At 46.5% G+C, this 13,774-nt stretch overlaps 1 protein-coding gene across 4 annotated transcripts in view; it reads left to right on the top strand.

Moving 5' to 3' along the window:
- The window catches only part of kcnip4a (potassium voltage-gated channel interacting protein 4a), a 163,306-nt gene that overhangs the window by 85,501 nt on the left and 64,031 nt on the right, over positions 1–13,774 (top strand). Inside the window, exon 1 of one of the 4 annotated variants that reach the window (XM_083540856.1) lies at positions 10,353–10,487. The exons of the other annotated variants lie outside the window; for them this stretch is intronic. Within the exon in view, the coding sequence (XP_083396982.1) occupies positions 10,388–10,487 (100 nt within the window). The 5' untranslated portion in view covers positions 10,353–10,387. Of the gene's footprint in view, positions 1–10,352; positions 10,488–13,774 lie in introns of those variants that run through there. 4 annotated transcript variants of the gene reach the window in all.

Genomic DNA, 13,774 nt, shown 5'->3' with positions numbered 1-13,774 from the left:
ATCTCAAACGCACTTCTTTCACCTTGTCAACAAAACGTCCTACATGCACGGCCCCTCTAATAAACTTGTTTCTAATCCTGTCCATCCTCATCACTCCAAATGAAAATCTCAACATCTTCAGCTCTGCTACCTCCAGCTCCACCTCTTATCTTTTAGTTAATGCCACTGTCTTTAAACCATACAACATCCTGGTCTCACCACAGTCCTATTAACTTTCCCTTTCACTCTTACAGATACCCTTCTATAACAAAACACTCCTGCTACTCTTTTCCACCCACTTCTCTAACACACTTTCCATTACTTTGCACTGTTGACCCCAGGTGCCTGAACTCCTCCACCTTCATCACCTCTTCTCCCTGTAACTGCACCACTCCACTGCCCTCCCTCTCATTCACACACATGTACTCTGTCTTACTCCTACTGACTTTCATTCCCCTTCTCTCCAGCGCGTACCTCCACCTCTCCAGGCTCTTTTCAACTTGCTCCCTATTCTCACCACAAATAATATCAAATATCAAATAATATCATTCGCAAATATTATAGTCCACAGAGACTCGTCCGTCAACCTGTCCATCACCACTGCAAACAGGAAAGTGCTCAGAGTTGATCCAGTCCCACCTCCTTGACCCAGTCTGCCATTCCTACTGCACACTTTGTTGCTGTCACACTGTCCTCAAAAAATGTCCTGCACCACCCTCACACGCCTGATTTCCTCATACAATACCACAACTCCTCTCCTTTGGCACCCTGTCGTACGATTTCTCTAAATCCACGAACACACAATGTAACTCCTTCTAAACTTCTCCTTTAACTTTCTTTCTTTCGGCTTCTCCCTTTAGGGGTCACCACAGTGGGTCCTCCGCACGTTTGATTTGTCACATGTTTTTACGGTGGATGCCCTTCCTAACGCAACCCTCCCCAATTTATCCGGGCTTGGGACCAGCACTGAGAGTGGTTGGGGATGGTTCCCTGACCGGGGATCTAACCCGGGTCGCAGCGGTGAGAGCACTGCGTCTTAACCACTAGACCACCAGGGGGTTTACTTCTCCTTTAATGTTCTCAAAGCAAATAATGCATCTGTAGTGCTCTTCTTCGGCATGAAACTATACTGTTGCTCACAGATGGTCACCTCTACTCTCAGCCTGACTTTCACTACTTTTTCCCATAACTTCATGGTGTGACTGATCAACTTTATTCCTCTGTAGTTACTGCAGGTCTGCACATCTCCCTTATTCTGAAAAACCGGTACCAGCAAACTCCTTCTTCCTCAGGCATCCTCTGACCTTCAAGAATCTTGTTGACCTTAATTCAGTTTAAGGCTATGCAGTTATACATGTCTTCCTGTCCAATCAAAATCTATGGTTATGAGCTGCTGTTGGCAATAAACATCTAGAGGCACTTTGACATAAATGAAAAAAGTCAGTGATTTTATCATTCTGTGATTGCTTGGACTTAAAGGCTGGGAAAATGCAAGGTTTCCAAAGTGTCTTGATACTTGGTCTAAATGTGGCATTTCTTTTATTTTTAAATACATTCACATAGCTTATTCAGAAATAAATAAGACTGTATAGTAACAAGATTAGAAAAAATTGTGTGGGCCTGAATGCATTCTAAAACTTAAGTAACTGCTTAATCCTAATAATGTGAACAGGTGAGGCCATCTCAGCAGTATGGGTGAGAGGAGAGCACCAGGACATTGCAGGTTATCATGCACACATTCATTAAAACAATTATTTACATCTAGGGGAAATTTACTGTTTCCAGTTAATGTACCATTGTGCATTATGATTTCAAGTAGTGGCATTTTGACCATATAATGTGGTCCTAGTACAAAACAAAATGTGTGTATTCCTTTCTGCTTTTCTGCTGTTGTCAGTGGTACCAACAGCTGATGCTGGGAGTATTTTAGTGAAAACAAATGCTATAATTGAGAAATGATGCGAGATGAGATGGATTTACCGGTTCATAAACACACAAGACTATATGAAAGTCAAAACAGTTCATATTATTCCTTAATTCCTTATTAAGCTTATTTACAAGCGTAATTGTAATGCTTTTTTCTTTTCTTTTTTCACTTAACATGTTCCAAAATGCTGGGAAATGCATTTTCTTTAATTCAGTTCTTGTTTCTCTGTGTCTTCATGCAGGTAAAGATCTCATACACTATTATACAGTAAAGAAGTACATTTAGCTGGTAAATTATCATTTAAATGAAGCACCTAATAGAATGGAAAAGCAGTTGCAGTGCTTCTGCATTAATTGATAGTTTGGTACATCTGGAATTTAAGAAAGTTGCATTTTACAATTCCTGCTCATCTAATGAGATTGTTGATTGACCCTAATTGTCCAGTTGAGGGCAGCAGAACCATGTCTGGCCATGCGTGGTCCAGGTTTCCTGATAAGACACTGTTTTTTAGATTGACTTATGCAGTATGTAAAGAAATAAGCCATGTTTTCTTTTGAGTAATAAGCTCACATTAAGCATATATAGACATACTGTCAGGGATTTACCCTGCCACGCCCCCCTCTGTAGCTGTCAGGGATTCACCCTGCCACGCCCCCGTCTGTAGCTGTCAGAGATCCACCCTGCCACGCCCCCCTCGATAGCAGTCACGCTGCTTCCCAAGATTACCGACAGCTGTGGCTCATGAAAGATCAGACTACATAAACTCGCGTTCTTGAGTCACAGGCTGTCGGTCGTTATATTGTCAAGCTGGACAATCGCGTGGCTGCTCGACCGCCGGCTGTATATGCGAAATCCACTTCCGACTTGGATTACTCATTGCCGAAGGCTTTATGGATTATGCTTGGGACATTCGAACTCATAGCGGACAACGCGTATCGAGCGGATGTCTTTGTTTGTTATTTTCAACGGCTTATGAGTGTTTTTGTGTTGTACGGTTGTTGAAATAAAAGGACAATGATCGGACTATATCGGCTTCCGCGTCTGCAGCCTGACAGAACGACCGACCTATACCGAACGCGGATTCGCCATTCCGCGATTCCGACCGCAACGGATCGGCAGCTGAACCCGGCTTCGGATTTCCTCCGGAAGCTCAGTGCCGCTTCTCGTGGTTCAGATCCACAGAAGCCGGATCATGAGAGCGCGGCTGCGCCACGCCCCTCAGAGAGCGCGAGGGGATTACCGGCTCGTTACTCGGGGAAAAAAGACGAATCGGGCGGATTTCTGCAAGGCATCGGCGAGTATGTGGCTGTTAACATTTCCCGGTTTCCTTCCAAACGAGCCAAGATTGCCCTCTGTATTTCCCTCCTGTCTGGAGAAGTTCTTGCCAAAGCCAGCTCACTATGGAGCGCCAAAGGGGGCAAATTCGGCTCACTCGCCGAATTCAGCGGGCTGCTTCTGGGGAAGTTGGGGATAGAGGTGGTGGATCTCCACTACAGTCCCCTTGAGGAGGAAGGTGCTCCATTCCAAGGTTCTCAAGAGCACGCGGCTCCGTGCCGGATCTCCCATGAGCCTGCAGCTCAGCCCCAATGTATTGATGAGAGGGCTGCTTCATCTCAGGGTCTCTACCAGCGTGCTGCTGTGTTCCGGGGTTCTCGTGGACGCACCACACCATCTCCGAGCGTCGGCGAGCACACCATGCCGTCACAGAGCTTCTACAGGCGTGCCGCTCTGTTCCGAGGTTCCCGTGGGCGTGCCACGCCGCCACAGTGTCTCCAGGAGCGTGCTTCCCCGCCACAGAGTCGTCACGAGAGCGCCGCGCCGCCACAGAGTCGTCACGAGAGCGCCGCGCCGGCACAGAGTCGTCACGAGAGCGCCGCGCCGGCACAGAGTCGTCACGAGAGCGCCGCGCCGGCACAGAGTCGTCACGAGAGCGCCGCGCCGGCACAGAGTCGTCACGAGAGCGCCGCGCCGGCACAGAGTCGTCACGAGAGCGCCGCGCCGGCACAGAGTCGTCACGAGAGCGCCGCGCCGGCACAGAGTCGTCACGAGAGCGCCGCGCCGGCACAGAGTCGTCACGAGAGCGCCGCGCCGGCACAGAGTCGTCACGAGAGCGCCGCGCCGGCACAGAGTCGTCACGAGAGCGCCGCGCCGGCACAGAGTCGTCACGAGAGCGCCGCGCCGGCACAGAGTCGTCACGAGAGCGCCGCGCCGGCACAGAGTCGTCACGAGAGCGCCGCGCCGGCACAGAGTCGTCACGAGAGCGCCGCGCCGGCACAGAGTCGTCACGAGAGCGCCGCGCCGGCACAGAGTCGTCACGAGAGCGCCGCGCCGGCACAGAGTCGTCACGAGAGCGCCGCGCCGGCACAGAGTCGTCACGAGAGCGCCGCGCCGGCACAGAGTCGTCACGAGAGCGCCGCGCCGGCACAGAGTCGTCACGAGAGCGCCGCGCCGGCACAGAGTCGTCACGAGAGCGCCGCGCCGGCACAGAGTCGTCACGAGAGCGCCGCGCCGGCACAGAGTCGTCACGAGAGCGCCGCGCCGGCACAGAGTCGTCACGAGAGCGCCGCGCCGGCACAGAGTCGTCACGAGAGCGCCGCGCCGGCACAGAGTCGTCACGAGAGCGCCGCGCCGGCACAGAGTCGTCACGAGAGCGCCGCGCCGCCACAGAGTCGTCACGAGAGCGCCGCGCCGCCACAGAGTCGTCACGAGAGCGCCGCGCCGGCACAGAGTCGTCACGAGAGCGCCGCGCCGCCACAGAGTCGTCACGAGAGCGCCGCGCCGCCACAGAGTCGTCACGAGAGCGCCGCGCCGCCACAGAGTCGTCACGAGAGCGCCGCGCCGCCACAGAGTCGTCACGAGAGCGCCGCGCCGCCACAGAGTCGTCACGAGAGCGCCGCGCCGCCACAGAGTCTCCAGGAGCATGCTTTCCTGCCACAGAGCCGTCACGAGAGCGCCGCGCCGCCACAGAGTCTCCAGGAGCATGCTTTCCCGCCACAGAGTTGTCACGAGAGCGCCGCGCCGACACCTCCGGTCACAGAAGGCGAAGTGACTCCTCCGAGTCCCTCTCCAGACGACGCCACATCCCAGAGCCCCTTCCAAGGCGACAGCTCGCCCACGGAAAGCTCGGCTCTGCCCCAGGACCTCCAAGAGAGCTCCGCCCAGCTCCAGGTCCCTCCAAGAGAGCTCCGCCCAGCTCCAGGTCCCTCCAGAGAGCTCCGCCCAGCTCCAGGTCCCTCCAGAGAGCTCCGCCCAGCTCCAGGTCCCTCCAGAGAGCTCCGCCCAGCTCCAGGTCCCTCCAGAGAGCTCCGCCCAGCTCCAGGTCCCTCCAGAGAGCTCCGCCCAGCTCCAGGTCCCTCCAGAGAGCTCCGCCCAGCTCCAGGTCCCTCCAGAGAGCTCCGCCCAGCTCCTGGCTCCTCTTGAGGAGCCAGGAGCCGGCTCCTGGCTCCTCAAGAGGGCACGACTCCACTCCAGGCTCCTCCCGAGAGCTCGTCTCCGCCTCCGAGCGACCCCACGAGCTCGTCTCCGCTTCAGTGTCCCAAAGAGAGCTCCACTGATGTCGTGGACCTCCAGGCGAGCCCTTCTCCGCTCGTGGATCTCCAGGCAGGCTTCACCTCATTTCCAGGCTGCTCAGTGGGCTCCGATCTGCTCCTAAGGGTCCCAAGGAGCGCCCCTACGCCCAGGGGTTTCCCTGTGCACTCACCCCGGCTCCAGGACTGCGAAAGGGAAGTTGCCCTCCAGCGCCCGCAGAAGGCGACGGCTCGTCTCCAGCGCCCGCAGAAGGCGACGGCTCGTCTCCAGCGCCCGCAGAAGGCGACGGCTCGTCTCCAGCGCCCGCAGAAGGCGACGGCTCGTCTCCAGCGCCCGCAGAAGGCGACGTTTCGCCCCCGGGCTCCACAGAAGGCGACGTTTCGCCCCCGGGCTCCACAGAAGGCGACGTTTCGCCCCCGGGCTCCACAGAAGGCGACGTTTCGCCCCCGGGCTCCACAGAAGGCGAAGGATCGCATCCAGGCTCCACGCAGGGCGAAGGATCGCATCCAGGCTCCACGCAGGGCGAAGGATCGCATCCAGGCTCCACGCAGGGCGAAGGATCGCATCCAGGCTCCACGCAGGGCGAAGGATCGCATCCAGGCTCCACGCAGGGCGAAGGATCGCATCCAGGCTCCACGCAGGGCGAAGGATCGCATCCAGGCTCCACGCAGGGCGAAGGATCGCCCCCAGGTCCTCTTCAGGACGACGGATCGCCCACAGGATCCCCGCATGGCGACGTCGGTCCTCCAGGTCCCTCTGACGGCGACGTCGGTCCTCCAGGTCCCTCTGACGGCGACGTCGGTCCTCCAGGTCCCTCTGACGGCGACGTCGGTCCTCCAGGTCCCTCTGACGGCGACGTCGGTCCTCCAGGTCCCTCTGACGGCGACGTCGGTCCTCCAGGTCCCTCTGACGGCGACGTCGGTCCTCCAGGTCCTCCAGGTCCCTCTGACGGCGACGTCGGTCCTCCAGGTCCCTCAGAGGGTGGTACGACGTTCCTGGTCTCCGCCCGGGACGTCCTCCACTCCCCGGTCATTGTCATGGCTGGCGTCCAGTTCCGGTTCCCCGCCATGGAGATCGCTCCGGCTTCAATCCCCGCCAGGGGCTTTACTCAGCCTCCCGTCAGCACCGAGGGCGTGGCTCCGTTCCGGATTCTCCTGCAAGGTGTTGTTCCATGCCGGCTCTCCGCAGAGGATGCTCACCAGGCCTCCGTTGCTCCCAGGCGTCTAAGGAGGCCTTCCTCGGAGTGCCCTGGCCCGCCTGGCATAGGTGGGTTTTGGGGCGTCAGGTGTCGCCCCTGGAGGGGGGGGTACTGTCAGGGATTCACCCTGCCACGCCCCCCTCTGTAGCTGTCAGGGATTCACCCTGCCACGCCCCCGTCTGTAGCTGTCAGAGATCCACCCTGCCACGCCCCCCTCGATAGCAGTCACGCTGCTTCCCAAGATTACCGACAGCTGTGGCTCATGAAAGATCAGACTACATAAACTCGCGTTCTTGAGTCACAGGCTGTCGGTCGTTATATTGTCAAGCTGGACAATCGCGTGGCTGCTCGACCGCCGGCTGTATATGCGAATTCCACTTCCGACTTGGATTACTCATTGCCGAAGGCTTTATGGATTATGCTTGGGACATTCGAACTCATAGCGGACAACGCGTATCGAGCGGATGTCTTTGTTTGTTATTTTATGGCTTATGAGTGTTTTTGTGTTGTAGGGTTGTTGAAATAAAAGGACAATGATCGGACTATATCGGCTTCCGCGTCTGCAGCCTGACACATACACATGATTTATTTTTGTTACATTCACTAAATAGTGGTTTAACATAATTGGATACTAGCATTTGTATTTATTTTTTAACACTGTTTGGTTGTAAATCATGAACTTGTTTATGATTAGAGATAATAAACACTTAATAAACACTTATAAATGCTGACATATACATTTATCAGGTATTAAGCATTTACTGCTAATTAAGCTACACTGTAAAGGCTGATTTATTACTATTGCTATTTATGCACTTATTACTATTACTATTTAGATGGTTGTAAATTAAAAAAACAGTCTATGAAATAAACTTGTTTCATTACAGAAGAGGCAGATGTTTTAATGTTGTTTAACATTAAAAAACCTCTGTTTATTTTTTCTGTATTAAATAAGAAATGATAAATAACACACAGTAAGGCATCAAAAATGTTATATCAAGAAAGGGATAATTGTCCTTGACTCTACATTTTCACTAGTTTTCTGGTAGATTTTTCTGCATGGCCTCTGCATTTGCATATGGAACCTGATTATACTCTATTGTATTTTTTTATGATTCAGTGACACTCACCTTACTCACAATTTCAATACTAAAAATGAGATTTTTAAGCTTCTTTGTTTATTAAATTATTTGACAAGCACCGCATGCTGCCAATGCTGAGTCACAGGCAGAATAATGCACTTGGAAAAAATGCTATGCGTCGTCTTCTCCCCATGATTGGCTATTGTCACTCTGATTGACAGGGGAAGGAATATGTCAATCTATTGCTGAGTTGTGCATGCACTCCAAGTGGTTTGCCAGAGTTTCCTTAAGCTTGTCTGGTTTCTTTTCCATCGTAATGTATAAAATAAATTGTCTACATTAAGGAATGAATGAATGAATTATTATTATTCTCTGATTCTCAGTTCTATATACAATAGAATAGAGAGAGTTGAGATTATATATTCTACTCTCAAAAGATCATTGCTGTATTAAGCAAGGATTACTATTAATCTACTAGTGTCTACTATCTTACTATTAATTACTAGTATCTTACACTTTGACCTACTACTGTTATCACAGATTTAATAATCAATATCATAATTCTCAGAATTATTTATATTGTTACTGCTGACTGAAGAGACTTGGAGAGTCCAAAATTTGCTAAAGGAAACCATAAAGGACCATGTATGTGTATATATATATATATATATATATATATATATATATATATATATATAGTTATACCTGCTTTAATAGAGGCACAAACAATGGTCATGGCAAAAATGGTACACTTGTGGCTTCTGTGATTAGGGAGCTATCTGTTACAGTTTTATTTGTGGCAGCTGGGCTCACTCTAAATATAGATAAGGACCCTGATGGCAGGCTTTGTGTGGCTTCATGGCGCAATCACTCAGGACCTTGCAGCGTGTGTGCATATAAAAGTATGAGACATGTTGGGTTTGTTACCTTTTGAAATTGATTCCGTTTGTACCATCACACCACAGTGTTAATAGAATGGGGAGTTTTATTTATTTATTTTGATACAGTGAATGACGTTTTTGAACTCGGGGTTGGTCTCATAAAAATGTTCTTCGCCGTCAAAAAATACTGTGCACTTAATGTGCTCTTTGTGGATGAATCCAAAACCAGAGAGAGGATAATTGAATGCAAGGCGAGCGCTTGATGATGGCAATCAATCCCCAGGTTGAGCTAATCTTTAATCCCTGCTTGTCTTCCCAATTGCACATGATTGATGAAAAAAATCTGGTGCAGAAATATTCTGGGAGAAAATATAAGCATTGTAACTATCTTTTATTAGAATCCCTGCATGGGGTAAAAAAAAAATTCCCCTTAATTTGCATTTAAAAATTCACTAAGTTTACTATTATTAATTGTGCAACATGCTAAAAGCCGTTTGGGAAATAATCAGCATAAAATTCAGAGGTTCTAAAGATGGACCAAAGAAACGTATTGTGCTTTTAAACCGACCATCCTTAGCAGACTGACGGACATGTAATAGTGGGTAATTCCAACTTTCAGTCCCACACAAAACCCCCTTTTTGGGGTGAGTCATTGTAAAACCCAGAGCCTGAATGTGGTTTTGTCTCCATGGTGTATCTGGAGCTGGTGTGTTATTAGTGTTATTTATCTTTCAGCTTATGTTTTACCGTATAAAGAAATGAATTCTTCTGGCACATATATACATAATACTCATATTGCACGGTATTTACCATTTTTTTGTTTTATTTTTTAAGTGCTTACTTTTTAGAAACAGGTTAATGAATCATGTGTGACAGCTTGACCTTGTAGGTAATCAAATGAGGTGGCTGCTATTTTAATTGCATTAATCCAGCTTCATTAGCAGGGGAATCAACGGACTGTTGCTGCAATCAAATCCAACAGAATAGCATAATTATAACAGCGCTAAAGAAGAATAAGCCATCCTTTAAAAAGCTGCCTCAACCTTCTGAGAGAGGCCGGAACACATGCAAATATGTTCACAGCAATACAAATCCAGCATTCAGTTTGCTACACTGCCTTTAAAAGTGTATAGTACTGTCACAATCGTTGCACTTTATTAGTTGTAATTCCCACAGGGATGCTGAATAATAGGGAGTTTGGCATGAAGTGTGTAGTGCAATATTTTTGGAACAGTCATCGTGTCTAGCATGGATCCTTACTGTATTTGTTTCAGGACCAGTTTCCTTGGTAACAGATGCTCAATGTGACAGCGTCCTGAGGTGTGTAGGGCTTCAGAGCCATACGCACTGTGCATTGTCTGACACTGGGTCTCAGGAGATGGACTGAAGCATTACTGTGTTCTATGTGTTTCCGTTAGGGAAAGATAAACTCTACAGAAATATCCTTTTTATTGTGGAATATTACACAGGGAGAGGGAAAAAAAATGGTTATTCAGCCTTTCATTCAATTCGTCCTACCTAATACCTATCCAAAAATACCTTATCACTTTCTCTTGTCCCCTGTAGCTTTATCTATTTATCCTTTGTATTATCCATTACTCCTGCTTGCCCTCCCTGCTCCTTTCCAGCTTTGCCCCTCCCCGTCTCAACTCCTCTCCTCCTCTTCTCCTCTCCTCTCTTCTCCTCTGTCTTCACTGAGGATGTAAAGAGTCAGAGTCTCTAGATGTTGTTCACATTAGAGTGTTCTGTGTCCAGAGCTGCGCTCAGACCATGACATGATCCAGTCTGCACCATGAACTTGGAGGGGTTGGAGATGATCGGTGTGCTAGTGGTAGTTGTTCTCTTTGTAAAGGTTCTGGAACAGTTTGGACTTTTAGAGGCAAGCTATGACGGTAAGCAAAAAAGTGGCAAAGATTCTATGTTTCCATAATCTGGCTAGTATTCACACTTAGAAGACGATTGTCAGCGTTTTAATCTTTTAGGAATTTCTATTTCTGCTTTACTATTAGATAGAAATTACAACTCTAGCATGTGGAGCTCATTTAGCATAAAGATAAACAGTCAACAGGTCTGTCTTGGAGCTTCTTGTTTGTTTGCTGGCATAAATTTTTTCTTTGTGAATAGCAGGCTGTGTGCTGTAACAAAAAAAATGCATTTAATTATTGCATAATTAATGGACATAGATACAGTGGATATATGTATATTCTTGTACATATTTTTGTTATCATGAGACCAAGAGTTTAAATGACAAAAAAATTTAGCTAATTATTCTATTCATGCTTTCTCATTTGAGATAGGTTCTTAAATAGAGAACAAGTTCCAGAAATATTTGGCAGAAATAATCATGTTTCGAACCTATGTGATTATGGTATTGTACTATTAGTGTTATGTTTCAGGTTGTTAAATATTACAGCAAAATGAAATGTGTTGCAGTTTTGTTTATAAATAACTGTCAGAAACGTTTAGCTTCATTCATCATCCAGCACACCAATTCACATCTTGAAAGGTTTCCTGAAAAGTTCTCCTCAACTCTAGATTAATACAGTTTTACAGATTTCAGCTACTGATATAGATTTTCTCTGGTTAAAATGACCCTATGTTGTTAAGCACAAGCTTTTCTGCTTCTTTACATTGAGCACAAGCTGTTTTGTGGGAAAAGATGCACAGCAAGGAAGTTCTTATTTTGAATGTGTGAATCGCTCGTTCTGCAACCACATGGCTACCTGTTATGTATAACCTGTTGTGATGAACAATCTGAGACAGCATGCTGCTTAAAAACAGGACTTGTTGGCTTTGTTAAGGTTGTAGTGGGATTTCTATATCTGGGGTTAATATAGGTCAAACATCCCGCTCTGTCTTGTTTTACAAGTGGTTAGGTCAGTGTCGTTAAGCTAGATGCATAAAAAATGAATTATGATAAGATTATCATAAAAGACACTAAGTGGATCATAAATATCTTGGGTACATCTGAAAGTCTGCATCAGAAGTCTGTCTGCCTCCAGCGTTTCCTCACAAAAGACAAGTGTTTAGTCCAGTCATGACCCAGCCTAAAGCCAAACATTTACCATGTTCAGTAATAATAGGATTAGATTTTTTTTTTTCTGACTAAGTTTTTTACATTTTTTTTACAGTCACAAGTCTTCATGTTTTTTTTAAATAATATTTCAGAGTTTCAGCATGATGCAAAACAAAACGTCCTCAAACATGGGAGGTGAAAATGGCCAATGTCCCTGTGATGTAGAGTTGGATAGTCCTTTCAGTTTCTGTCTGGCTTTGCTGCTTTCCCTGCTTTTATAGTCCTACAACTAATTTCTATTGATTTCTAATCAAATTAAATATATCATGCAGCCAAGTTTTCTATCTATGGAAGTGAGTGCTCAGTAACTTAAAAATTTTAACTTTGTTTTATATTTGTTGGTCCATGCTCATATTTTTGTCTGGATAATAATCATGAATTTCTTTGCATGTTGGAAGGTTTGCTGTCGGCACAGTGATAATAGTCATAAAGACATTTCTTAAACAGTTGGTTCTTATTCTAGAATATGTATTTTTCATGATCTCACTGTGCATTTTAGTCTATAATTGAGTAAACTAAGGCCTAAAAAATATTTGGAAGTTTTGCATCTTATAGGTAGAAGTCTGTTAAGTTATTAGGATTCATACAGTGTATACATACTGCACCTACGTTGTCACTAACTTTGTTATAAAACGGTGCATCTGTTTCACAATTAATCCTGTAATTCGACTACCTGTTAAATTTGTTTTTGAAAACATGGCTACTAAAAGGATGTTTATACTGTAATGATATCGGCTATAAGATAAGATATACCTTTTATTCGTCCACACTGAGGAAATTTCTGTGTTACAGCAGCAAAGAATCACACTGATCACACTGAAGGATGTCCTAAACCATGTCAGAAGACATATCCTGTGGTCTTGCAAAGATGTTACTTGTTTCAGAAGGGCCAAATTAAATGGCCTGCATTAAGCAAAGAAAACAACTATGGTGGTTGCTAATGGCTACTAAAACTGAATTGAGCTGTTCAATGCATTAATAAAACTTGGAGGGATAATAGTTAACCATCATCTTTGAGGAAGGAATGTGGTTAAAAAACCTTGAATGAGATCGTTTAAATGTTTAAAATTCAATCCCATAAGCACAGTCGAACTCATGTCTATGTTTAAAAGTGAAAGTAAGCACAATTTCACATGCACAATTTAAAGATAACTCAAGAGATTATGACTAAGCCGCTGTGTTGCCTTTTAAAAAATAACACATCAGTGAGTCTAATCAGGGGAAAAGTATTTAGTTTGCTACACAGCCTAAAGAATGGTCTCTGTAGTCACATGATCTGATAAGTCCATCCCATTCAAATGTGATCGTCACGTCATGGTAAGAAAGGAGGCAAATGAAGTGATGCACCAATCATGGATGGTGCCTTAGGGGGGCTTGTGGGAGAGGTGTTATGATCTAGGGATGCTTCACTTGGTCAGGTCTAGGTTCAGCAACATTATGTGTCTAAAAAAATAAGGTCAACTGACTACCTGAATATATTGAAGGACCAGGTTTTCCATCAATGGATTTTTTTTTCTTCCCTGATGGCCCAGGCATATTCCAGGATGATAATGCACGATTTTATTATGGGTCAAATTGAGAACGAGCAGTTCATTTGGAATTAGACATAGTTTTCACACATTAATTGGCCGCCAGAAAGGACCTTTATCAATGGGAGACTTCCATCAATAAAAGATCTCCTATCAATACTAGAAATTAATACAAATCATTTGTTACCATCGGTTATTATGAAGTTGCCAAAGAACATTATCTCAACATCTCTATGTCATCTGGTCCAACCGACTTTCCACTCTTCATCCTCTTAATCGCTGCTTTCACTTCCTCCTTACTAATCCTATCCACTTCCTGCTTCACCAACTGCACACTATCCAACCTTCTCTCTCTTTCATTTTTCTCGTTCCTCAGCTGCTCAAAATACTCCCTCCATCTTCTCAACACACTCTCTTCGCTAGTCAACACATTTCCATCTCCATCCTTTATTGCTCTAACTTGCAGCACATCCTTCCCAGCTCAGTCCCTCTGCCTGAACAATCGGTACAAATCCTTTTCTCCTTCCTTAGTGTCCAACTTTTCATACAGCTCCTCAAATGCCTTTTCCTTAGC

This window comes from Silurus aristotelis, assembly GCF_946808225.1.
Source record: "Silurus aristotelis genome assembly, chromosome: 5".
Classification (NCBI taxonomy): domain Eukaryota; kingdom Metazoa; phylum Chordata; class Actinopteri; order Siluriformes; family Siluridae; genus Silurus; species Silurus aristotelis.
Note: the sequence above shows the minus strand (reverse complement) of the source record. Positions and strands in the feature narration are given on the sequence as shown.